This window comes from Dryas octopetala, chromosome 1 (genome assembly GCF_963921425.1).
Source record: "Dryas octopetala chromosome 1, drDryOcto1.1, whole genome shotgun sequence".
Taxonomy (NCBI): Eukaryota; Viridiplantae; Streptophyta; class Magnoliopsida; order Rosales; family Rosaceae; genus Dryas; species Dryas octopetala.
This window is the reverse complement of record NC_141366.1, coordinates 11,906,151-11,929,144: the sequence shown is the minus strand read 5'-3', so window position 1 is coordinate 11,929,144 and position 22,994 is coordinate 11,906,151. Positions and strand designations below refer to the sequence as shown.

The 22,994-nt window shown below is 48.3% G+C and overlaps 2 protein-coding genes and 2 pseudogenes across 2 annotated transcripts; 3 read left to right on the top strand and 1 right to left on the bottom strand.

The window, feature by feature from the left end:
* Window positions 1-91: 91 nt before the first annotated feature.
* On the bottom strand, window positions 92-1,715 carry LOC147297903 (EP1-like glycoprotein 2). The gene has a single exon (XM_086241378.1). It carries the CDS (start codon window positions 1,692-1,694, stop codon window positions 306-308), a length of 1,389 nt encoding a protein of 462 aa, XP_086097504.1. The 5' UTR covers window positions 1,695-1,715; the 3' UTR covers window positions 92-305.
* Window positions 1,716-14,883: 13,168 nt separating this feature from the next.
* On the top strand, window positions 14,884-16,341 carry LOC147297902 (epidermis-specific secreted glycoprotein EP1 pseudogene; annotated as a pseudogene).
* An 85-nt stretch (window positions 16,342-16,426) lies between these two features.
* On the top strand, window positions 16,427-18,208 carry LOC147297901 (scopoletin 8-hydroxylase-like). Its single transcript, XM_086241044.1, is given in 4 exon segments — window positions 16,427-17,053; window positions 17,494-17,839; window positions 17,941-18,180; window positions 18,182-18,208. Coding segments are annotated over 4 exon segments (1,110 nt in total). The 5' UTR covers window positions 16,427-16,556.
* Window positions 18,209-19,444: 1,236 nt separating this feature from the next.
* Window positions 19,445-22,177, top strand: LOC147297900 (EP1-like glycoprotein 3; annotated as a pseudogene).
* The last annotated feature ends 817 nt before the right edge of the window (window positions 22,178-22,994 follow it).

Sequence of the window (22,994 nt, the reverse complement as noted above, 5' to 3'; positions counted from 1 at the left end):
ATTGGTTCATTTATCACAAATTAGTTGACATAATCAAGTTCATGCAACATTTACCGAATAGTTGTACTCAATTTGTTGTTGAACACACTCGTCCAATTCTAATCATGTTTGAAATGTTGGATGAAATACAAAAGCTTGTGTAACTGAAAAGATAACCGGTCACACAAATTCACATGACTAGCTATGACATAAACATCTGAGTCCAAACAAAATGGCTATTACATAAACATCCATTCTTGAAAAAGCTGAGACCACATGCTACGTACAAATATAGCATATGCCTGAAGCATGTCCCACTAAAATTTTTACTTTGAGTACTTGATGTAACCCACCGAAGTATTCACATCCTTTATAAGAGTCCCAAGCACTGGTGCAAGCAAACACTTGGAGCTATCTTCCCTGTAAAAGAACCCCAAACACTTACAGTCCTTATCACACTTGGCCCTGCACTCTCCCACCTTCATTGGGCCATCCCCACCCTCCAAATAAGGACTCAAAAAGTGCTCAACACCCACAATCTTGTAATAGTCCACCTTATTATTACCCCCTCCACTCTTACAAGCCCCCAACTTTGGTGGTGCACACTCCTTACTCCAACCCAGAAGCCCTTTTGGGCTGGGGCACCCCACACACATGCCCTTACTGCAATACCCAAACGACCCACATTTTGATGGCAAAGCACATTCCCTAACGAAATAGCTTGAAAAGAAAGCAAAGCTCTCATCCCATTTGAAGTGACTCACTTGGTCGTAGTAAGTATAGGCCTTGAGATTGCCATCTGACCCAAGTCTCAAAAATGAATATGTAGCATTGTAATTGAGCTTGTTGAGGTTGATTTGGCTTCTGCTCCCAATTGGACGCACTTGTAGGAGATGCCTACGACTCTGTGTTGCTGAAGCACTGTCGTCTTGGTTCACAGTCAGCACAAGCTCATAAGCAGAGACGTTCTCAGCAAACCCAACCATGGTGTCGAAATCAAAAGTCACAGTGCTCCCATAGTCTACACCTGTCCACCCACCATACGTAAGCAGCTGGGCAGAGCTGTTCAAGTACATGGTGAACCCTTTATGGTCAAGAACAAGACTGTAGGGCCCATCAGAGCCGTCCTTGGCAGATGTACGGCTGACAAGCTTGTTACGGCCAGTAACGTTCCGTACGGACTGCCCCAGCAGAAGAGTGTCGGTGGGGTGGTCGAAGCTTTGCCATATGAACCGTCCCTTGTTGTCATGAAGCACCAAGTTACCGTTTCCAAGTAACTTGATGCCTGTAACGCCTTTGTTGGCTGTCATTGTCTGCCAGACAACCCTCCCGTCGGCCTCCGCGAGGATTAAGTTCCCGTTGAGGCCGAACACGAGGGTTGCCTTCTCATGCACCGGGCTGTGGCGATTTGCGTCCCAGACCCAACGCATGAGGTCTTGGTCGTTGGGAACACCAGCCCTGATGGCGAGTATGTAGGCATTAGGGGTGGTGTTGTAGAAGCATAGCCTGAAAGGGTGTGTGTAGAAAGTGTAGACATTGTTTTGGATCACTCGGTAGGTGGCATCGTATTCGACAATTCGGTCTCCGAATTCGCCTTGGTTGATGATTTTGAAGGTTTGGTTTGCAGGGACTTGGGCTTGGGTGGGAGTGGCAAGGAAGATGACAAGGAGGAATAAGAGAAGGAGAAAAAATGAATGTGATGAAATTATTGCCATCTAATGGTATTTGCTACTTGCTAGTATACTTTCGTATGGGATATATAACATTACTTGGGATGCTATATATATGGTGAATCTAATGATCCTCTGAATGCATATGGTAAAAGTCAAGAAAGGAGGGCTGGGACAACTTCACGATTAGATGCAGAGTCAGGACCATCTTATCCAATAAATTCAGTCCAACTCTGTTTGACCAACTCTGTATTTTATCCAATTAATAGGTAGATGTTACACTACGTACTCTTTGTTTGCTGGAACAAGGAAGTGGATGTGCCTTGTTTTGTATGGGGGATAGCCCACTTAGCAATTAGTTACTTAAAATTTGGAGCTACATATACAAGATGCTCCAATATTAATGTACAGAGAATGTGGTGAATCGTATGACAATTCCCCTGTAGTCCCTGGCAATATCTTGTCTTTGTCTTTGTGCTAGTTTTTGTTTTTCTTAGGAAGTGTTTGTGGGAAAACCCACATCGACCCGAACAGCCAATCACAGCTCGACACGTGGCTGGTCAAACATCCACCTCGGAGTTGATTCTCAGTGGTCAAACTTTGACTTCCACGTCATCACTGATCAACACTTCCTCTACCAGCTCAGACCGGATCTCCACACCGCCCCTCCTTGTTCGGTCCGAGCCGAACCGATGATCTTCCATGGAGTCTAGTGTCCATCTTTCCCACGATCATCCCGGCTCGGCTCGGCTCGGCACAAGAGATGGCTTCCTTCCGAGTTCTGGCGTCGACCAGCTAGGGCTCGGAAAGACTCCAATCTATGGACCGGCTCGGCCTGAATTCCCATGCCCGATCCGACCGCTAATGGACTTCGTGTCTTCACATGAAAACATGTGTTCGTATCGGCTCGGCTCGGCTCTCCGCCGCCATTCCCAGGAAGATCACGCTAGGACGAACCGCCACACTTGAATGCACCTGACACAATCCTCTGACAGATAGAATATCAGGCTTGCATTCATGACTGCTGGGCAGTTTACCTGGACCTTCCAACCTTGCATTTAATGGAGCATTCAATGCAGCATTGAATGCTGAGGAAGCAAGCAGCTGAGCATGCAACTAGGTCTAACCAGGTGCGTGGGTCTCTGGCAACCATTCATTCACAGGCAGGTAACTTAATCATTAAGTCTTCCTTTGCCTATATAAGACACCACATATGCATAAAATGAGGGACCTAGCAATCCACCAATATACACGCAAAAACACTTGCATTCCCTTCTACAAAAAAAGCCTACCCAACTTGCTGAGAATAACCCAGAACATTTGCCTTGTTCTTCCCTTTCTCCCAAGTTCTTCCTTTGTTCTTCCTCACCCACCATCAAACACCACCACTGATTTCATCATCGGAGTGTGTTTGGCTGGTACCACACCGGTCCATCTCCTTTGATCTTGTTTTTGTCTACAGGAAGATCTCAACCAGCATCCACTTCATCATCCAACAAAGCACCTGATCAGCCAGGTCAACTTATCTAAGTTGTTGCATCTACCTTACGAGAATTTGCATCAACAGATTGGCGCCGTCTGTGGGAAGCTGACTTCAGCCGTTGTGTTCATCACCGCAAACGCTAAGCTCTTCCTCCACGCAAGTCATCATGACTACCATATTTCGGGACACCAGTTCTTCTTCAGGAGCGTCTCAGAATGATGAACAACATCAGCCTGAGACACCTGAGAAAACAAGGGGAGCACAACTCCCCAGGACGCCAAAGTCCAAAGGTTCCTCCAAGATCCGAGCCGCTCACAAACTCCTTAAGGAGAGTCAGCGACATCTGGCCGCTGAGAATGCACTCCTGAAGCAGAATAATGAGCTGCTCGCAAAACAGGCCGAGCTGGCCGGGGAACTTGCACGCCACCGTGCTCAACTTGAGAATAGTGGGGGATCGGGCTTCCGATCACGCCGGACCCGAGCCGAGCAGGAGGTCCTTTCGCCGTCTCCTTCTCGGCAAAGCACTCCTGCCGAGCCGAACGACCAGACCGATCAGCAGGACTCGGATCACGTCTTCCCGGGCTTCGAGGACATGCCCCCGGCCGAACAGGCCGAATGCCTGAACGCCCACCGTCTTCTTCAGCAAAAACAGGCGGCTTTCGGGAAACGTGCCCCCAGGGATTCGGGCGGAGACCGTGCCGACCCGAATACAAATCGACGACCCCCGGCCCAATCAAGGTTGGGGGCCAACAGTCCTGCCGGTTCGGCCGAAACCAGGGGCCCGATTCGGAATAGACTCGGCCCTATCGCCAGTCAGGATCCTTCCCCATCAGGAACTTACTCGGGGAGGCGATCAGTGAGCGACCGACTGGGGTCCACCATGATCATGTCGGATCGACAACCGGCAAGCGAGAGGCTCACTCGTCAGCCGGTGAGTGAGAGACTCGGCAACCAGGCCGAGTGCTCAGGGGAAAATGCGGCCGAGCCGACCCCGCCCAATGTGGAAAATCTTGTTCGGACTTTGGTCCAGGACCAGATCCGAAGCGTCCACGATCGGCTCGGACATGTCGAGGTCTCCAGGGGGTATACCGGTAGAGCCGACCACGGGGAGGAACTTCCCCTCCCGTACACCAGCAGAATCATGGATGCTGAGGTCTCCCGCGACACCAAGCCCCCCAAGATGGATCAGTATGACGGGACCAAGGATCCCTACGACCATCTTGACAGCTTCAGATACGCCATGGAGGCCCGCCAGGCATCTGAAGCCACGAAGTGCAGAATCTTCCCTTCGACCTTGAAGGGCTCGGCTCGGGGTTGGTTCCGAACCCTCCAACCGAACTCCATCGACTCCTTCTCCGACCTCCGGAGGGCCTTCCTGGCGAGATATCGGGTTGTATCCGAACGACTCTACAACTTGAACGATATGTCGCTCATCAAGCAGCAGGAGGGGGAGAGCCTCAAGGCCTATCTGATCCGCTTCAACATCGAATATACGAAGTGCGACGATTGCGACGATAGGTCAGCTAAGAATGCCCTCATGCAAGGCCTGCACGCCGGGGGACTCCGCTCCCACTTGATGAGGAATCCTCCCTCCACTTACGATGAGCTTTCTGCCGAAGCCACTAAGTGGGCGCGGGCTGAGGAGTGGGATGCTCAGGTGGAGGCCCTGAATCCCAGGCCGACCTCGGCCAAGAGGAAGGAGGGAGAGGTTGCAACTCCCAAACCCCAGGTCCAATCCAAGAAGACCAGGACCGAGGAGCCACGCCAACTTCTGGGCAAGGGACCCAAGTTTGTCCAGTACACGGAGTACACTCCCCTCAACGCCGGTCTGGAGACAATCTACTCCAAGGTCAAGGACCAACTCCCAGTCGCAAGGGAGATCAAGGGACCACCCCCCGACAAAATCAAGGAGGGCGTCTTCTGCAAATATCATTCCAATCACGGCCACGTCACGGGTGATTGCTACGCCCTCCGCGACGGGATTGAGACTCTTGCCCGGGCGGGTAAGATCAATCAATTCCTGGCCGGTGGGCCTAGGGTACCCAAGGCCGCGCCGAAGAAGCCCACCAACACCATCGAGGTCCAGGATGCTGCCATCGGATCGATCGGGGGGGGACCAACCTTCGTGGGGAACTCGAACCGATCCCAGAAGGAGTATGTCAGACAGGCGGCTCAAGCACACGAGTCCCTGTCGATCCAGGCGGGTCAACCCAGCACTTCCAAAAGACAGCGGAAGGACTGGGCACCGGTCACCTTTGAGCCAAACGAGGCAAACGAGATCATCTTCCCCCACTATGATCCGGTCGTCATAGTGGCTGAGGTCGCCGGGACAACCATCGCGCGCTCCTTCGTCGACGGAGGGAGCTCAGTCAACATCCTCTACCACTCTGCGTTCGCGCAGATGGGCATCGGCGAGGATAAGCTGGAGACCGATACACCTGCCTTGGTCGGGTTCGGGGGAGAAGTGGTTCAGCCCCTCGGACACATCTACCTTCCCCTTTCGCTCGGGAAGGGGCCGATCAAGAAGACCTGCATGACGTACTTCATTGTCGTCAAGCGGCCGTCAGCCTACAACATCATTCTGGGCAGACCGGCTCTGGTCGACCTTGACTGCATCGTCCATTACGCCAACCTCCTCATCAAATGTCCGGTGGGCGACGACTGCATCGTCATTCAGGGGGACCAGTGCTCGGCTCGGTCATGCTACGCCGCTTCGATCAAGCAGAAGGGTCAGCTGCCGGACTCACAGGAACTCGACTCCATCGCTGATTCGGGCAGGTGGCCGAGGGCGGAGACGTTCGATTTCACTTCCGAGCCGAACCCAGAATCTCGGCCCCTTCCCGCCGAGGCCTGGGAAGAAGTGCCGATCTCGGCCGAGACACCGGATCGGCTCGTCCGAGTGGGGACTCAGATCAGCCCCGAGCAGCGCTCCGCCATAATTGACTTCCTCCGTGCCAACGCGGAAGTGTTCGCCTGGTCTTACGATGACATGCCAGGCATATCGTCTGACGTGATCACCCACAGGCTGAACACTGACCCGGGATGCAAACCGGTCCGTCAGAAGAGGAGGTCATACGATCCGGTCCGATACGCCGCCATGGCTGAAGAGGTAACCAAGTTGCAAAACAACGGGTTCATCCGGGAGGTCAACTACCCCGACTGGCTCGCCAACGTGGTCATGGTGAAAAAGAACAACGGGAAGTGGAGGATGTGCGTGGACTTTACCGATCTGAACAGGGCTTGTCCCAAGGATAGTTTTCCCTTGCCCAGAATAGATCAGCTCGTCGATGCAACAGCAGGACATCAGCTCCTCAGTTTCATGGACGCCTACTCTGGATACAACCAGATCCTGATGCACAAGTCCGACCAGGAAGGCACATCTTTCATAACGGATCGCGGCATGTACTGTTACAAGGTCATGCCCTTCGGCCTCAAGAACGCCGGAGCCACCTATCAAAGGCTGGTCAACCACATGTTCAGATCTTCCATCGGCAAATCCGTAGAGGTTTACGTGGATGACATGCTGGTCAAAAGCATCAAGGCGGACGATCACGTCAGGGACCTCTCAGACATGTTCGGAGTCCTGAAGGAATATCAGATGCGTCTGAACCCAGCCAAATGTGTCTTTGGGGTTCGGTCAGGAAAGTTCCTGGGCTACCTGGTCAGCCAACGGGGGATTGAAGCCAATCCGGAGAAGATCCAGGCTTTGATCAACATGAAGTCCCCAAGGACACGCAAGGAAATCCAGAGTCTGACTGGAAGAGTTGCCGCCCTGAACCGGTTCATCTCAAAATCTACTGACCGGTGCCTCCCTTTCTTCAAAGCCTTAAAGGGAGCAGGGAAGAGCATAGAATGGACCCCCCAATGCGAGCAGGCCTTTCAAGATCTGAAAAGGCACATGGGGGAACCTCCCATCTTATCCAAACCAGAAGAAGGTGAAGAACTTTTTCTCTACCTCTCTGTCTCTGACTCGGCTCTCAGCTCAGTTCTAGTGAGAGAGGTCGGCGGTGTACAACACCCCGTCTTCTATACGAGCCGAGCCCTCGCCGATGCCGAGACCAGGTATCCAAAATTCGAGAAGATGGCTCTCGCCCTGGTTAGCTCGGCTCGGAAATTAAGGCCCTACTTCCAGGCTCATTCCATCGTTGTCTTGACGGACCAACCGCTCAGACAAATCCTGGCAAAACCAGAGACTTCGGGTCGGCTCATCAAATGGTCAATCGAGCTCGGCGAATTTGACATCATCTACCGTCCCAGGACGGCCATCAAAGGTCAGGCCATGTCAGACTTCATCTGTGAGTCGACCACCTCGACGGAGGATCCACCACGCACCGACGCTATGACAACAGCAGCCGATCCGAACACAATCGGCGAACGCGGCCAGGTTGATCTCCTCACCTGGACTCTCTATGTGGACGGATCTTCCAACGCCATGGGAAGCGGAGCCGGGCTTGTTCTGATCTCCCCAGAACAAATTGTGATGGAGTATGCTCTTCGCTTCAGATTTCAAGCATCAAACAATGAAGCAGAGTATGAGGCACTCATCGCCGGGCTCAGATTGGCAAAGGAGCTCGGCGCGACCAAACTAAACATCTTCAGCGACTCTCAGCTAATCGTCAATCAGATTTTGGGAGAGTATGAGACTCGAGAGCCTAGCATGACTGCTTACCTCGAGAAGACTCGTCTGCTACTTGGAAACTTCCACGAATACAGAATATCCCAAATCCCGAGGGCAGAGAACTGCAGAGCCGACGCCTTGGCGCGCCTGGCTTCGGCCACAGACACCGGATCCGCCAGGCATGTTCCAGTCGAAATCCTGGACAGACCTAGCACCGCCGAAACCGAGGCCACGGTTATGCAAACCGATGCCGAGCCGAACTGGATGACGCCGATCATCACCTACTTGGTCTCCGGGATCCTCCCCCCAGAGAGGGATAAAGCACGTCTCATCAAAACGAGGTCGGCTCGGTTCAGCATGATCGATGGTCAGCTCTACAAGAGGAGTTTCTCCCTGCCTTACTTGCGGTGTGTCACTCCCCAAGAAGGTCAGGATGTGCTGAGAGAAATCCACGAGGGGATATGCGGAAACCACTCGGGAGGAAGAGCCCTTGCCTACAAGACAATCAGACAGGGTTACTTCTGGCCAACACTGAACAAGGACGCAGATCATCTGTCTCGCGCTTGTATCAAATGCCAGCAATTTGCCGCGGTTCCCCATCAACCTCCCCAGTTGCTGACCTCCATATCCAGCCCCTGGCCGTTCGCGCAGTGGGGACTCGATCTGATCGGCCCTATGCCGAAGGCAAAAGGGCAAGTCACCATGGCAGTGGTAGCAGTCGACTACTTCACCAAGTGGGCCGAGGCCGAGCCCCTGGCCACAACCACAGCCGAACGGATGGAGACCTTCGTCTGGAAGAACATCATTTGCCGGTTCGGCATGCCGCACACCATCATTGCGGACAATGGCAAGCAGTTCGACTGCAAGAAGTTCAGGAGTTTTTGTTCACGACTGAACATCAACTTGCGCTTCACCGCGCCATACCATCCGCAGTCGAACGGACAGGTCGAGGCCATCAACAAGATCATCAAGAAAACCCTCAAGACTAAACTAGATAAGGCTAAGGGAAATTGGCCTGAACTCCTGCCAGAGGTACTTTGGTCCTACCGAACTTCCTATCGCAACTCCACGAAGGAAACTCCCTATGCGTTGGCGTTCGGAACTGACGCTGTCGTCCCGGTCGAAATGGGGACTCCTTCATTCCGGACCGGCACGTACAATCCCGAGACCAATGACACCGGACTTCGGCTCGGCCTGGACATGATCGAGGAGAGGCGAACCGACGCCGATCTCTGCCGAGCCGCCTACCAACAAAGGGTAACCAAATATTACAATCAAAGGGTCAGACCCAGAAGGTTCGGATTGGGCAATCTCGTCATGAAAAAGAATCCCCTTGCCATCAAAGAGAGCTCATTCGATCCGAACTGGACCGGACCATATAGAATCACGGGCATAGTCAAGCCCGGCACTTACAACTTGGCCACTCTGGCTGGGAAGCCTCTCAAGCATAGCTGGAACGCTGAACACTTGAAGACTTATTACCAGTAAAAATGTAGTTAGGATCGGGGACTGTCCGACCTAACACCCATTCCAATCAATGAAAAGATGAGCATTTTTTCTACTCATTTTTTTTTTTCTTTTTCGAAGCAAACACTGGGGACTCTACTCCTATACACTTCTAACAAAGAGGAAAGATCTAAGTGTTTCCTTCGAAAAAATTGTAAACCCATGTGCCGAGCCGAAGCGCCATTTCCGGCCCGAAGCTCGGCATATTACAGACTCATCAGGTCTATAAACTCATGTGTCGAGCGGGCGCGCCATTTCCGGCCCGATGCTCGGCATATTACAGACTCATCAGGTCTATAAACTCATGTGTCGAGCGGGCGCGCCATTTCCGGCCCGATGCTCGGCATATTACAGACTCATCAGGTCTATAAACTCCCGTGCCGAACTAGCGCGCCACTTTCGGCCCAATACTCGGCATGGTACAGACTTATCAGGTCTATAAAAATCCCTGTCTGAGCCGAAGCGACTTCCTACAGTCCTAACGTTCAACAGGATATTTCTAAAAGAAAAATATACACTCCAACCAAAACTTTCATCGTGCATGCCGAGCCGATCTGAAAGTAGGTTTGAATATTTTTCTCAAAAAACTGCATTCCTAAATATCTCAATGGGTATGCCGAGCCCATCCGAGATGACTAGGGTTTTTTTTAAATTTTTACTTATCCTGGTTATGCTTATCAAGCTGATCCGAGGACAAGTTCTAATTTATCATCACCATTCATTTTCATTTTAATCGGCATGCCGAGCCGATCTCAAAATGTCTTGGTTCTTATTACGTTTTCACTTTTATCATTTTCTTTTCCATGTGTTATTAGTTTTTGTCGTTAGCTTAATTTCCGAGCCGAACTGACAGCAGCTTGTATCATATAAAGAAAATTCTGATAAAATTAAACAACATAAAACCAAATACAAATTGTTCCAAAAACAATTAAACCCGAGCCACACTTCGGCTCGGGAACAAAAAACAAAAACAAGACAACATAAAAGTTAAATAAAATCAGCCATCATGCAGATCGCTCGGCAGGGCCCTCCTGGATCGGCTCGGTAGACTCCTCGGGCGTCTCCTCGCCGAGCTGCACCACCTCAACCCCGCCGATCTGCATCTCAGCATTGGGATCGGATTCGGGGACCGGGGGAATCGGGGTCGGCTCATATGCAGGCAGTGGAGGATCTTCCGGAGTCGGCTCGACTTCGGCACGGACTTGGCGATCGAGAGGAGGAAGCTCATCCTGTTGACTTCCCTGGGTGTCTTCGTCGTCCTCGGACTCGCCAAGGAATGATACATCCCAGTCCGGCCTCTTCGATTTGATCGCCTCCAAAAGCTCCTGATACCCATCAAAATGGGCATCAGCCAGTGCCTGGGCGCTCGGCACTTCAGATCGACGTCGGAGTTCGACATTTTCGATCCTCCGTTCAGCGGCCTCGATGTCTCGCTGGAGATCGCCGACATAATGCCTCAAGTCCGCCACATTTTGCTCCGAGGAGGCAAGCTCCTTGCCGAGCCGACCGACCTCCTCCTCCTTCCTGGCCAGCCTGGATTGCAGACCCTCCGACCGTTCGCGCTCGGCATTAACCGTCCGCTCGGCCTCGGCCAACTTCTCTTTCAGCTCTACGACCCGTGCCCGAAACCTCTCCAGTTTCGCCTCGGCATCGACGGCGGCCTTAGCAGCTTCGAACTGCCTCATGGCGAGCTGCAAGAGAAACAAATTCATCATTAGTCCGAACCGAGCGAATAGACAAAATCCGAAGTAAAGGAGACTTACCAACATGGCCTGGCGGGATGCGATCAGAGCCTGGTGGCTGAAGCCCGGCTCGCCATGATCGGCCCACAGCCCCTCCTGCACCCTCGCGGTCATCACGCGCTTGAGGCCCGTGACGAACGGCTCGAGGCCGGGGACTACCTCCACCGCTTTCAGGGGCGCCGAACCGGACGCCCCGGCACCAGAACTGCCGGGCTCGGCCCGAGCCCTCTTCTCCACCGGGGCCTCGGCCTGGGGAGCCTTCCTCTTCTCTGCTTGCCGAACCGGTCTCGGCGCAGGAGATCTTGGCTGAGCTGCCGCTGGAACAGGAGCCTGGACCGGCTCGGCAGGGGGCCGCCCCGCTGCTTTCTTCTGAACGCTCCGGGCCGCCCTCCTCCTAAGGCGAGTCTCCAGGTCGGTGGGCGCCATTCCCCTCTCGGCTCTAGGATTCCACCTGGGCACAAACCAGGAGATCCCGCTCAGTCTGATCTGGGTTTCCCCGAGCAGAAACTTGGTTGACAAGTACTCTGCTGGTGAGTTCCTGATCGCGGCGATCTGGTCCTTGAGCTCGCCTCGGAGCTTGTACTTGCCCCAGCTTACTGCGAAGGCGAAACCAAAAAGAGTTAGACAAAAATATAATACAATTAACACAATACGTATGCAAATTGTCCTCGGATCGGCCCCTAACACCCAATGCCCACCTGGAATTCTAAAAGCTCTGGGGACCCGAGCCGAGGTCATTCTGTTCGGATCGGCGAACTCCCAATCCCCAGAGACAAAGAAGTATCTTTTCTTCCATGTCTTCTGGGAGGAGGGATTCCCACCGAAGAGTGGCCCTGAGTACGCCTGGAGGTTGTAGAATCCGAGCTCGCTCTGCTTCGACCTCAGCGCGTAGTTGCAGAACAGGATATCCTTGTGTGGCACACACTTGTGCACTTTGTGCCACAAGATGTGCATGGACAGGATGATCCTGTATACATTCGGGTTCAGCTGGTGTGGCGCTGCGCCGATCGTCGCGAGCCAATCCTGCAGGAAGGTGTGCAGGGGAAGCCGAACCCCGTTCTCAAACATCTCCGGGTACATAGTCACCCATCCTACCGGGGGTCGGCTCGGCTTCTCCCCCTCGGTCGGCAACCTCATCAACACGGAGTCGGGAACCGAGTACCTATCCCTCAAGTCCCTGAGATGGTACTCGGTCATCTCATTGGGGATCTGATCGGCCTTCCACGCCAGTTCCTCGTAGAAGTCCGGGTCGATCGGACTTCCCGTCACCCCCTGAGCCGAGGTCGATGCCTCGTGACCTCTATCCCTCTCATCCGAGCCTGAAGTGAGTCTGCTCGGGATGGTGGCGATCGGCTCGACGTCAAGAGGTTCTTCGTCACCTCCTTCGGCCGTGCCTTGTTCCCAGTCGGAACTCAATATCTCAGGGTTTTCCTGATCCCCTCGGGCTCGGCGCTCTCCACCCGGATTGCGATTCAGTGCCGAGCCGGCCTCGTCTAACTCTTCGGACAAGCCGTCCCAACTCGCCTCACCCGCAGGTGAGCTTCGGCTCATCTCGGCCTCACTATCTCCTTGAAAGGCTTCTCCAGAGCCGAGCCGACCACTCGAGTCAGTCTCAGACATTGCAAACACCTTCTCACCTTTCTCTCTCTTGCTTTTTGAATCAAAAAGTGATTTTTTTCAAGAACTCTCAAGAACACACACCCAAAACCCGAAAATGCAGAAAACTCAAAAAGGAGGAGAATCACTTACTAGTTTTCCTCCGCCCACAGTTTCCGCCCCAAACACCCTCGGAACCACCTCGCCTACCGTCGTGCGTGGTCGGATTCGAGATCGGACAACTTCAAAGGCGACAATGAGAGAAGGAAATCCTCGGTGAGAGGGAGAGTTTTCACAGAGGAGAGAAAGAGTCTGAAGATGAAAGTGAGGGAAGAGAGAGAAAGCCACCACTTTTATACCCCATGCAAATCAAATCTCAGCCCTTCATTTCTGGCGCTTCATATGCCAGATCTTGACACCTGTCAAGCATTCAAAAAATACCCATAACGAGGTGACCCCTACGTTCCCCCATGCAGAAATCAAACGTCCCTTCACCTGTCCCAGAGATTTTCTGATCAATCACAAGTCGTCATGTGCTCGGATCTTCGGGAACATGGGCTTGTAGGGTTCGGCTCGGACCAAGCGAACACGCCATCTTTGGGATTACACTTCAACTTCCAATCCACCACTGCCCGCTCGGATCGGAAGCTGGGGGACTCCTGTTTGTGGGAAAACCCACATCGACCCGAACAGCCAATCACAGCTCGACACGTGGCTGGTCAAACATCCACCTCGGAGTTGATTCTCAGTGGTCAAACTTTGACTTCCACGTCATCACTGATCAACACTTCCTCTACCAGCTCAGACCGGATCTCCACACCGCCCCTCCTTGTTCGGTCCGAGCCGAACCGATGATCTTCCATGGAGTCTAGTGTCCATCTTTCCCACGATCATCCCGGCTCGGCTCGGCTCGGCACAAGAGATGGCTTCCTTCCGAGTTCTGGCGTCGACCAGCTAGGGCTCGGAAAGACTCCAATCTATGGACCGGCTCGGCCTGAATTCCCATGCCCGATCCGACCGCTAATGGACTTCGTGTCTTCACATGAAAACATGTGTTCGTATCGGCTCGGCTCGGCTCTCCGCCGCCATTCCCAGGAAGATCACGCTAGGACGAACCGCCACACTTGAATGCACCTGACACAATCCTCTGACAGATAGAATATCAGGCTTGCATTCATGACTGCTGGGCAGTTTACCTGGACCTTCCAACCTTGCATTTAATGGAGCATTCAATGCAGCATTGAATGCTGAGGAAGCAAGCAGCTGAGCATGCAACTAGGTCTAACCAGGTGCGTGGGTCTCTGGCAACCATTCATTCACAGGCAGGTAACTTAATCATTAAGTCTTCCTTTGCCTATATAAGACACCACATATGCATAAAATGAGGGACCTAGCAATCCACCAATATACACGCAAAAACACTTGCATTCCCTTCTACAAAAAAAGCCTACCCAACTTGCTGAGAATAACCCAGAACATTTGCCTTGTTCTTCCCTTTCTCCCAAGTTCTTCCTTTGTTCTTCCTCACCCACCATCAAACACCACCACTGATTTCATCATCGGAGTGTGTTTGGCTGGTACCACACCGGTCCATCTCCTTTGATCTTGTTTTTGTCTACAGGAAGATCTCAACCAGCATCCACTTCATCATCCAACAAAGCACCTGATCAGCCAGGTCAACTTATCTAAGTTGTTGCATCTACCTTACGAGAATTTGCATCAACAGGAAGAGTTCGAATTTAAACTTCTCAAACATTACAGAGATAACTACCATTTCCTCACTCAATAGTCAATATCTTTACCTTTGAAAAGTCCACACGGACCACACTCACTCTGTCCCTCACATTTATGCACGTAGCTATCTAGCTAGCTAGTTGCTGGAGCCTCAAGTGCATGCATATAAATATATGGCATTATCTGTGCTACTTGCTTCAGTGTATGGTACCAAAGCTGGTGGAGCCTGGCCCTTCACCTTTATCACCTTGTTCCCTCTTTTGTTGAATACATCCCCAAGTTGCTACATATATAACATAAAATGTCATATGTACGTCAGTCCATTGAGAGTACATGTATTCGTCAAACTTGGTGTCTAGACAATTTAAAATTTACAATGACCGAGTCATTTTATCCCTATCTTAAACAGCTCATATATCCTAGTTACCATCTAAATCCATATCTACATCTTATAAGTAAGAAGAAATTCTGGTTAATTCAATGACTATATTAGCCCTCATTGTTCAATATAAATAGAGGCTTCCCCAACCAACCTCTACAACGCAAACAACTATACAAAAATATCTTCCCCTAGATTGATTCACCATGTCATTGCCCTCTCTATTAATCCTTTTCTCAGTCTTTGCTTTCACTGCTCAAGCCATAGTTCCTGCAAATCAAACTTTCAAACTGGTCAATGAAGGAGAATTTGGGCCTTACATTGTAGAATACGATGCATCCTATCGTATGCTTAATCTCTTTGCCTCCCCTTTTCAGCTTGCTTTCTACAACACCACCCCCAATGCCTACACTCTGGCTCTCCGCATGGGTTTGAGGCGCTCCGAGTCACTCTTTCGGTGGGTTTGGGAGGCCAACCGGGGCAACCCGGTTGGCCAAAACGCCACCTTCACATTAGGGACTGATGGCAACCTTGTCTTGGCCCATGCCGATGGCCGAGTGGCTTGGCAAACCAACACTGCCAACAAAGGGGTTGTAGGCTTTGAGTTGCTCTCAACCGGCAACATGGTGCTTTATGACTCAAAAGGCAAGTTTGTTTGGCAAAGCTTTGACTACCCCACAGACACTCTCTTGGTGGGCCAATCTCTTCGGGCCGGGGCAATAAACAAGCTCGTGAGCCGGGCCTCGGAGATAGAAAACAAAGATGGGCCTTACAGCTTCGTGATGGAGCCCAAACGATTGGCTATGTACTACAAGAGCAAGAACTCCCCAAACCCATTACTCTACTCAACATCCTCTAAATGGATTACGGTTCAGGGTTCATTGACCCAATTATCATTTGATAGTTCCCCAGAAACAAATGAGGGTCACGCTTATGACTTAACCTTGGGCTTTCAGTATAAATGGGGTACAGTTTTCTCTGGTGAAAGTATCAATCTGGCTAGGCCCAAATACAATAGCACATCATCATTCCTCAGGCTTGAAATTGATGGGAATTTGAGGGCTTACACATACTATGACAAGGTGACTTATGGTGCTTGGGAGGAGACCTTCACTCTTTTTGGTAAAGACTCAACATTTGAAGCTGGATGCCAATTGCCAGAGCGATGTGGGAACTTTGGGCTTTGTGAGCACAACCAATGTGTTGGTTGCCCATTGTCGAAAGGAGTATTGGGTTGGAGTGAGAGTTGCGAGGCTGAGAAGCTATCTTCTTGTGGGGCAAAGAGCTTCCACTACTACAAAGTTGAAGGGGTTGATCACTTCTTGAGCAAGTACACCATGGGAGAGGCTATTAAGGAGAATGACTGTGGTAAGAAGTGTACAATGGACTGCAAGTGCTTGGGCTACTTTTACAACAAGTCTGCATCAAGGTGTTGGATAGCTTATGAGTTGAAAACCTTCACCAAAGTTGCCAATTCGACTCACGTGGGTTACATCAAGGCACCCAATCACTAAATAAGGCACACATTGGTTGAGCTATATAATATTTATTTTTCTGTTTTAAGACTTTAATTTCTTTTTGCAGCCAGTCTGTTTTAGGACTTTAATTCTTAAATGCTTTAAATTATTTTATCAGCATTTTGTTTGCTTCTCTTTATCTAATTATCTTATAAACCTACCCAAAAGCCCTGAACCTTGCCTTCTGTAAATTAAGGGGTAGTTGGCTAAAGCAGTGTACCAAGTCAAATGAGCTTCTAGTATTTATTGTCACCCTTTGACAAAGCAATTGCACCATCAATATCATTCATCAAATTAGTTATCCACCAACTCCAAAACCTTCACACAAATTAATGGCTCCAAGTTTTGAAGATGGGAACTCACTATTCAACTTTGTTGTCCAAGATGGAAATGGTGTGAAGGGCATGGTAGACTTAGGCCTATCCAAAGTACCTGAACAATACATACAACCACCACATGAGCGTATAATCAAGCTAAATGCAAGCTATGAGCTCTCACCAATTGATTTGTCAAAGCTAGATGGGCTTGACCATGACCAAGTGGCAAATGAGATTGTTAATGCTGCTGAGGTTCTTGGGTTCTTCCAAGTTGTAAACCATGGCATGCCTGTGGAGTTGCTGGAGTCCCTGAAAAATGCTGCACATAATTTCTTCAACCAAGCGCCGGAGAAGAAAGCTGCTTACCGGAAAGGTGTGAGCCCGAGCCCGTACGTGAAGTATGGGACGAGCTTTGTGCCTGAGAAGGAGAAGGCATTGGAGTGGAAGGACTATATCAGCATGGTGTATTCTGGTGATGCTGATGCTCTTAGTTATTGGCCTAAAGAGTGCAAGTAAGATATTGACATGTTATATTATATATTTAAATTGTCAAAATTTGTACCATACATCAACTGGTTCAATAATTGTGATTGTAACATTCTTGCAACATAACATAACTGTTTATAAAAGACCACTGGTGAATCCACAATGAGGTCAATGAAACCTATTGACCCATGCCTATTTATTCTCTATTACATTTTGGCTATTGTCCCTAGCTTTGTTGGTATTTTTCTCAAGGGATTAGAGTGAACATTATTTGATAAAATGCCTCGAAGAGGTGATTCCTAAGTGAGGGGTAAAGGTTGCATCTCACTAATTAAGCAATTTAAGTTGATCAATATTTAAGAGCTTCTTCGATCATCACACCCTATAAAGACAAATTCTTGAATTCGCTTCTCTAGATAAGACTGCAAGTCCTAACTTAAATTGCTTTTCATCATGAACTATACAGAGAAGTTGCACTTGAGTACCTTAAAGCATCAACACAGATGGTAAAGAAAATGGTGAAAATTTTGATTGAAAAGCTTGGAGTGACACTTGAAGACTCAAAGATTGATGCACTCATTGGGTTAAGGATGGTGAACATGAATTTCTACCCAACATGCCCAAATCCAGAGCTAACTGTTGGTGTTGGGCGTCACTCGGACATGGGCACCCTAACTGTGTTACTGCAAGATGGAATTGGTGGTTTGTATGTGAAGGTTGAAGAAGACATGGCAGCTGGGAAGAAGGGAGAGTGGATTGAGATCCCTCCTATCCCTGGTGCTCTTGTCATCAACATTGGTGACACATTACAGGTTACTATATAATTACAACCTTCATTAAATTTTAATTAAGCTTTATATGCATGTTTGTCTCATTAAATTTTAACCTTCCCTTTTGTTTTATTTTGTTTCAGATACTTAGTAATGGAAGGTACAAAAGTGCTGAACACAGAGTGCGAACCACAAGCACCGAATCAAGAGTGTCTGTTCCAATATTTACCATCCCAAAGCCAACAGAAATAATTGGGCCGCTGCCTGAGGTGGTGGAGAGAGATGGGGTGGCTCGTTACCGCGAGGTGGTGTTTGAGAATTACATGAACAACTTCTTTGGCAATGCACATGAAGGCAAGAAGTCCCTTGATTATGCACGGATTAATTATTAGCTCCAGTACTACTGTTTGATGCAAAAGATCTCATCAAGTCATTTCAAGCAAAGTAGTAGTCACTCTTATATTATAAAATTAATCCATATATATAATTTGGTTCATTTGGTGGGTGTTCTCTTTGATTCTTCATTAATTGTCAAAGTGTGAATATCCACTTGAATGTTGAAACTTGTTTTTATGAGTGTGGAACGTTATTGGTTTCAATATATATCTTTGGTTTTGAGCTTTCTTAAGTTTTTGTTTGCTAGGTTCAAATGAATTTTTATTTTATGAGAGAATGTATGAGAGTGATGAATTTAATTAATTTTAGGCGATATATATATGTTAATTTAAATAATTAGCTAGCTCTTAATTTAGTAATATTTAATTTTACAATCTTAAAGAATTTTTAAGTTCGAACCTTTCTCCCCAAAATAACAGAAAAACAAAAGTTCAAACACCACACAAAATTAATGAACAAATTGGATTAGTGTTTTAAGTATATTTTACAAGAAAAAACGGCTATCTGATCCTTACTTAAGTATCTTATAAACCTTACTCAAAAGCCCTAAACCTTGCCTTTTGCAAATTATATATTAAAATTGAGTTCGACCAAAATATATAGGCTTTTTAGCAATATACCCACCTGAATTTTGACTCGATTTGCATGTTACCACATAAATTAAAAATTGAAGCAAGTTGGCCCCTAAATTAAATTTTGTTTGCAGGTTACCACCTTTATCCAAATCCTCATGGGTTTTTTGGTCTTTTCATAGAGAAGAACTTGGGTGAGAAAGCTTTTGCCACCTCACCATGCTGAGTGGCAAAGCCCAACCAATTACAAGTGGCCATATGTACAACCATTTTTTTATTTCTCTTTTCCTATTTTTACAAATTTTGAAAATTAATTAAAAATAGTTCCGGACTCAGAAAAATACACTAAAAATTCTTACGGACTCGTCTTGACTAATAATAATTTACTATGGAGTCAAATTATCAATTTGTCCTTTGAGAGTTTCCAAAAAATTTAAGAAGTCCAAATTTATTTTTAAAAAATTAAAATACTCTGGATTCTTTAAAAATTTATAGGATAATCTCCCGAACTTCTAAAAATACAAAGTCTGCACCATTGGTCTTCTAAAAACTAACACTACATTTCTAGTGAACACTTGCTACCCTAATAACACTACCTTTCATAAAAATTAACATCCGGGAGTTTGAATTTATTTTCCTCTAAGACCTCTTGGTCTAACACACACACATGACACATGCAATGTCTTCCACTGCATTCACCATGTCATTGCCCACTCTTTTAATCCTTTTCTCACTCTTTGCTTTCAGTTTCACTGCTCAAGCCCAAGTTCCCCAAAATGAAACTTTCAAACTCGTCAATGAAGGAGAGTTTGGGCCTTACATTGTAGAGTATGATGCAGGCTATCGTATGCTTTGGCCCTTTAGCGCTCCTTTTCAACTTGGCTTCTACAACACCACCCCCAATGACTTCACTCTTGCCCTCCGCATGGGTTTGCTGCGCTAGCTCCGAATCACTCTTCCATTGGGTTTGGGAGGCCAACCGGGGAAACCCGGTTGGCGAAAATGCCACCACCCTCACATTTGGGACTGATGGCAACCTTGTCTTGGCCGAGGCTGATGGCCGAGTGGCTTGGCAAACCAACACTGCCAATAAAGGGGTGGTAGGCTTTCAGGTCCTTCCAACCGGCAACATGGTGCTTTATGACTCAAAGGGCAACTATGTTTGGCAAAGCTTTGACTACCCCACAGACACTTTGTTGGTGGGCCAGTCTCTACGGGCCGGGGGAGTAAGCAAGCTTGTGAGCCGGGCCTCAGAGAAAGAAAACAAAGATGGGCCTTACAGCCCAAAGGATTTGTTATGTACTACAAGAGTAACAAGTCTCCAAAGCCATTAGTCTACTCAAAATTTTTTACTTTTGAAAAGGGCTCGTGGGACAACGCCACGTTGGATTGTTCCTCGGAGTATGATGAAGATTATGCTTATCGACTAAACTTTGGTGGTCAAATTCTATCAAGACCCAAATACAATACCACGTTGACATTCCTTAGGCTTGGAATTGATGGCAATATTAGGCTTTACACTTACTATGACAAGGTGTATTGGAATGCATGGGAGGTTACTGTTTGTGGATAAATCCACATGGATTCAATGACCAAACACAGACCAACACGTGGCACACCAGGTCCCATTTTTGCTCAGACTCTTTGATAGTCAACTTGGTCAGACCCAGCCATCTGTGTCATCATCTTAGCTCAGCAAATGCCAACATGTACATCTGAGATCGGCTCTTACCTCCGGGTTACCCATATCCGATCCGAACCGACATTGAGATCCACTAGGAATTCGAGAGATCATCTTTTTCGGCACCATTAGTTCGGCTCGGATCTGGAGATCATTTTTCTCCAGTCACACCTCGACCATTGGTTCGGCTCGGCCCGGCCCAATGACCGATCACGATCAGACGTGCTTCGACAATCTTGTCACCACCTGATCATCTCAACCATTGGTTCGGCTCGGCCCGGCCCAATGACCGATCACGATCAGACGTGCTTCGACAATCTTGTCACCACCTGATCATTTCAACCATTGGTTCGGCTCGGCCCGGACCAATGACCGATCACGATCAGACGTGCTTTGACAATCTTGTCACCCCCTGATCATCTCAACCATTGGTTCGGCTCGGTCCGGACCAATGACCGATCACGATCAGACATGGATCTCCACATCACCACATCAACTCAGTCCATTCCATTCCTAGTTCGGATCGGCTCGGCTTTGGTGATCATCATCTCAAATCCTAGTTGCGGCTGGATTTCACTTGAGGGGATCACTGCACTACCTACCTGATCGGCTTGGCCGACTTGTCTAAATCCGATCCGATCCGATCACACATGGGTTTCACGTCTACACGTGAGGACATGTGTTCGGATCGGCTCGGCCTCCCACCGCCATCCTAAAGAAGATCACGTTGGGACGAACCGCCATACTCAAGTGCACCTGACGTGACTCTCTGACAGATAAGACATTCCAGCTCACAGCCATGACTATTGGGGCATTCCACCTGATCTTCCATCCTTGCATTCAATGCAGCATTGAATGCAAAGGAGGTGAGTAGCTGTGCATGCTACTAGTTATGACCGAACGCGTGGATCTCTCTCAGCCACTCAATCACATGCAGGTAACTTACTCTCCACACCTTCCCTTGTCTATATAAACCAACTTATATGCACAAAGGAAATGGTTGGCAATTGGCTCACATAAGTCCACACAAATACACCCAACTTGCTGAGAAAACCCAGAACATTTGCCTTATTCTTCCCATTCTCCCAAGTTCATCCCCTGTTCTTCCTCACTTTTATTCAAACACCACCAAACACATATCACTGACTTCATCATCGGAGCGTGTTTGGCTGATACCACACCGGTCCATCTCCTTTGATCTTGTGTTTGTCTACAGGAAGATCTCAATCGACATACACGTCATCATCCAGCAAGGCTTCGGATCAGCCAAGTCATCACCCCTAAGTTGTTGTAACTTTCTTACGGAAATTTGCATCAACAGTTACTTTCACTCTTTTTGATAGATCTTCATGGGAAAGTGAGTGTCAATTGCCAGAACGATGTGGCAACTTTGGGGTTTGTAAGGACAACCAATGTGTTGCTTGCCCTTCGTCTAAGGGACTATTGGGTTGGAGCGAGAGTTGTGAGCCTGCAGAGAAGAAGCTAACTACTTGTGACCCAAAGAGCATTGTCTACTAAAAAGTTGAAGGGGTTGATCATTTCATGAGCAAGTACACTACGGGAACTGCTACCAAGGAGATTGCTTGTGGTAACAAGTGTACTTCAGACTGCAAGTGTTTGGGCTACTTTTACAACCAAGATACATCAAGGTGTTGGATAGCTTATGAATTGAAGACCTTGACCAAAGTTGCAAATTCCACTCACGTGGGTTACATCAAGGCACCTAAGTAATCACTAACAATATGGGTACGTGATGTCTTGGTTTTGTTGTATTTCGCATGCATTGTTTCTCTTTTAGGTTTTTTTGCTTGTTTCTTGATGACGTTTAGATTCAGGCCCGACCCTGAATAGCTGTAACTGGTACAATTTCCCAGGACCCCATGATAAAGGGCTGTAGACCAAAGGGTCAAAGCCATTCATATAAAAAAACATCAAAACCACTATAATTGGTGCTCACATTTCTATTTAAGTTTCTTCAAACATACCTAGTTGGGTATTTAACTATTTATCAATTTGGGCTTCTGTCGGTGGGGTGGTCACGTACCGGGTGTTTACTTTTGTATTGGCTTTTATATTAATTTTTTGCTTTGTCTTAGAATCTTCAGCCCAAAAAACATTAAGGATTAAGTGATTAACCACAAGCTTAATCTTAAGAAAAAAATTAAGTGCCAAAAGTATTTGTGTTGAGATTCCTGTTCTGGGCCATGCTTCTTTAAACTTGGTCCAGAAGGACATGACATATTGAGGCTATTAATTTAGGAGAATGACTGTGGTAAGTGTACAATGGAGAGCAAGCGTTTGGGTATCTTTTACTGTTTTAGTGTTTTACAACAAGGATACATCAAGGTGTTGGATAGCTTATGACTTGCAAACCTTGACCAAAGTGTTGCCATTTAACTCATGTGTGTTACATCGAGGCACCCATCACTAATGTGCATATTGGGCTAGTTAGAATCTACGCCAATTCCACTCGCTTAAGTTACATCAATTAAGGCACCTAATATATTACTAATATTATATGGGCTAGAATATGTAATATCTAGATCTC